At 34.5% G+C, this 3,375-nt stretch overlaps 1 protein-coding gene across 3 annotated transcripts; it reads left to right on the forward strand.

Annotated features, from left to right (window-relative positions):
* Nucleotides 1-1,301: 1,301 nt before the first annotated feature.
* APOOL (apolipoprotein O like) lies at nt 1,302-2,570 on the forward strand. 3 transcript variants are annotated; one of them, XM_047720227.1, is made up of 2 exons: nt 1,302-1,325; nt 1,431-2,570. In XM_047720227.1, the coding sequence occupies exons 1-2, from the start codon at nt 1,311-1,313 to the stop codon at nt 2,133-2,135; spliced, it is 720 nt and encodes a 239-aa protein (XP_047576183.1). In that variant the 5' UTR covers nt 1,302-1,310; the 3' UTR covers nt 2,136-2,570. The 3 variants fall into 3 exon arrangements, with proteins under 3 accessions (XP_047576183.1, XP_047576182.1, XP_047576181.1); XM_047720226.1 differs by having other exon boundaries at nt 1,303-1,798; nt 1,898-2,570; XM_047720225.1 differs by having other exon boundaries at nt 1,303-2,570.
* Nucleotides 2,571-3,375: the final 805 nt, after the last annotated feature.

Consider the following 3,375-nt stretch of genomic DNA (forward strand, 5'->3'; position numbering starts at 1 on the left):
GATGGCCATTTTTAGGTGTTGACATATGTCATTTTCCTATCTAGGGTACCAAGATGTTATATGTTGAATGTGTGACATTTATGGAAATTCATGTGTACTCTCAGTAGCACATTTTAAATAATGTTTGGTAGTTTGGATTCAAAATTCAGATTATGTGAGTAAATACCAGGAAACAGTTGAAAAAGTATGGGAATGGAACATCTATCATAAATATGTGTGTGATAAATTCATGTTGCAGGGGTCAATATCTTACTGATTTCTATTTAATAATAATAATAATATCTTCTCACTGAAGCATGTGATGAATCACATTTGAGAAAGAAAAGGGGAAGGACTCCAAAGTCTTACATTATGGGAGAAAATAGGAAATGTATACTTTAGAGATTGAATTAACTCTATAAAATCAGATACAGACTTTCCAAAGGTAGGATAAATCGATATGCTTGAGCCATATTTTATAGAGTAAGACATTAGGATTCTTCATAACAAGAAGAAAGTATTCAAGGGCCTATAAAATTTTGATGACAAGGATTTCTGTTTTAATATGTGAATCCTATGAAGCCCTCTTTTTCATTTCTCCAATGCTTTTATTTTATTTTTATGTCATTTCTCTTTATTTGTATACTTGGCATAGTGAATACAGAACTTTATGCTTGCTCATTTTTGAACATTAATGCATAATTCTAAATATTACTTAAAGTGAGCATGTAAAAATTTCAAAAAGAATAAAGAATAAATTAAGAGGTTGGGAGATCATTTACAAAGGTCATGGCAATTTTATTTGTATGTTGAAAAATCTTAAGACCTTAAAACTATATAGCTTCTTGATTTCAAGCTATATTATAAAATTATGGCAGTTGAAATAGTATGTTACTGACATAAAAACAGATATAGAACAATGAAACAGAATCAGGAGCCCAGAAATAAACCTATGTATATACAGTCAATGAGTATTTGACATTGGAGCCAAGAATACTCCAATGGAGAAAAGACACTCTCTTCAATAAATTGTGCTGAAAATATTGCATATTCATAGGTAAAAGAATGAAACTAGACTCTTATCTTATACCACTCGTAAAAATTAACTAGAAATAGGGGTGCCTGGGTGGCTCAGTCATTTAAGCATCCAGGTCTTGATTTCAGCTCAGGTCATGATCTCAGGGTTGTGAGATTGAGCCTCACATTGGACTGTGCACTAGGAGTGGAGCCTGCTTACAGTTCTCTCTCTCCTTTTCCCTCTCCCACTCCCCCTACTCTCTCTCCCCCTACCATAAAATTCCTAGATAAAAACATAGCAGAAGGTCACAGATATGGTGGCTGTTAGGATGGGAAAGCTGACAACCGTACTTGTAGGTCTGATATGTGCATCTATAACTGTGCTTGCAGCTATAGAAGAAAAATACAAAAAGCAGCTAGTAAATCCAGAGCAGCTTCCCGTATATACTGCACCACCTGTGCAGTCTAAATATGTTGAAGAGCAGCCTGGTCATTTACAAATGGGCTTTGCATCCATCCGCAGTACAACTGGTCATTATATTGGCTGGTGCAAGGGTGTTTATGTGTTTGTGAAAATTGGGTTAATGAATACAGTACAATTTGGAAAAGATGCATATATCTACCTGAAGAATCCACCTCAAGATTTTCTTCCAAAACTTGGAGTGATTACAGTTTCAGGATTGGCAGGCTTGGTTTCAGCAAGAAAAGGTTCTAGGTTTAAGAAAATTGCTTATCCACTGGGACTGGCCACCTTAGCAGCCACTGTTTGCTACCCAGTTCAGTCAGTAATAATTGCAAAGGTAACTGGGAAAAAGGCATATACTATAAGCCAGCAAATTTATGAAGCAGTTAAATCATTGTGGACAAAAAGCAACAAAGAAGAATCACTTCCTAAACCTAAAGGAAATTCTGTTGCACTAGAAATACCTGCAGAAACAACTGACAGCCTGAAATATTCAGTGTCCTTGCCAGCAGAACTCAGCTCTGAAACAAAGACAAAATCAGAATCCACCTCAGGTGCTACACAGTTTATGCCTGACCCCAAGCTCGTGGATCACGGACGGTCCCATCCAGAAGATGTAGAAATGTACAGCACTAGAAGCTCAAATCCTCTGCATAGAGAACTACAAGATGTATGAAGCTGAAAATAATGATGGAAAAATCATGTAAAGGGTAACTGAAAACAGAGTATAACTTTTTTTGGGGGGGTGTAACTTTTAAAACAAAGTTTTTCTCTCACATCTTCTAATGTAATGTACAGTTTGGCCAATCACATAAGAGATTAAAACACAAACTGTGAATTTACTCCAAACAATATTAAGTGATTGATGAAGAGGCAGAAGTATTGGGATACATTTAATGATTTTTAAGGTGTGTTTATAAAAAACTAGAGTTTTTTATGACACTGATGAAATATGTATGTGTATATATAAATATTTATACAGTTACATGCACATACTTGGCTTTAACTTTTTCAAATTAATGTTAGCTAAATTAGAATGGTGTGGAGAAGGATGTTCCCCTCCTTTTTTTTCATACCCCAGAGCTGGAATAAAATATCTATTATTTTACAAAAAAAAAAAAAAAAACACAAAAAACAAAACAAAACGAAAAAAAACACAGGAAAAAAGCTCCTTGACATAGGTCTTGGCAATGATTTTTCAGATATAACACCTAAAACACAAGCAATAAAATAAATAATAAGCAAGTGAGACTGCATCAAACTAAAGATTTTCTGTACAGCCAAAGAAATGGTCACCAAAATGAAAAGACAGCCTATGGAATTGTAAAGAAGACTTGTAAATCATGTATCTGATAGGGACATGCATCTCAATAGTAAAACACACACATACAAAACCAAATAATGCAACATAAAAATGGGCAAAGGACCTAAATATACAGTTTTCCCAAAGAAAATATACAGATGGCTCTACAAATATATGGAAAGATGCTTAATATTACTAACCATCAGGGAGATGCAAATCAAAACCACAGTGAGCTATCACTTCATGCCTATTAAGATAGTTAGTGTCCAAACGATAAGAGAAAACAAATGCTGGTGAGTATATAGAGAGAAAGGAACCCGTGTTCACTTGCGGTGAGATTGTAAATTGAAATAGCCACTAAGGAAAACAGATATGAGGCTTATCAGAAAATTAACAATAGAACAGCCATATGAGTCAGCAATTCCACTTGTAGTAATTTACCTGAAGAAAATGAAGTTGTTATATTGAAGAAATATCAGCACCCCTATGTTCATAGCAACATTATTTAGAAAAACCAAGGCATGGGAACAACCTAAGTGTCCATTGAAAGATAAATGGATGAAAATGTGATATATGTATATATGTGAAATGGGCTGTTACCTGGGTATGAAAA

Source organism: Lutra lutra, chromosome 3, assembly GCF_902655055.1.
Source record: "Lutra lutra chromosome 3, mLutLut1.2, whole genome shotgun sequence".
Lineage (NCBI taxonomy): Eukaryota > Metazoa > Chordata > Mammalia > Carnivora > Mustelidae > Lutra > Lutra lutra.

What these genes read in the sequence shown, in the direction of transcription:
- APOOL (XM_047720225.1), top strand. Translation starts at nt 1,311, where the DNA reads ATGGTGGCTGTTAGGATGGGAAAGCTGACAACCGTACTTGTAGGTCTG.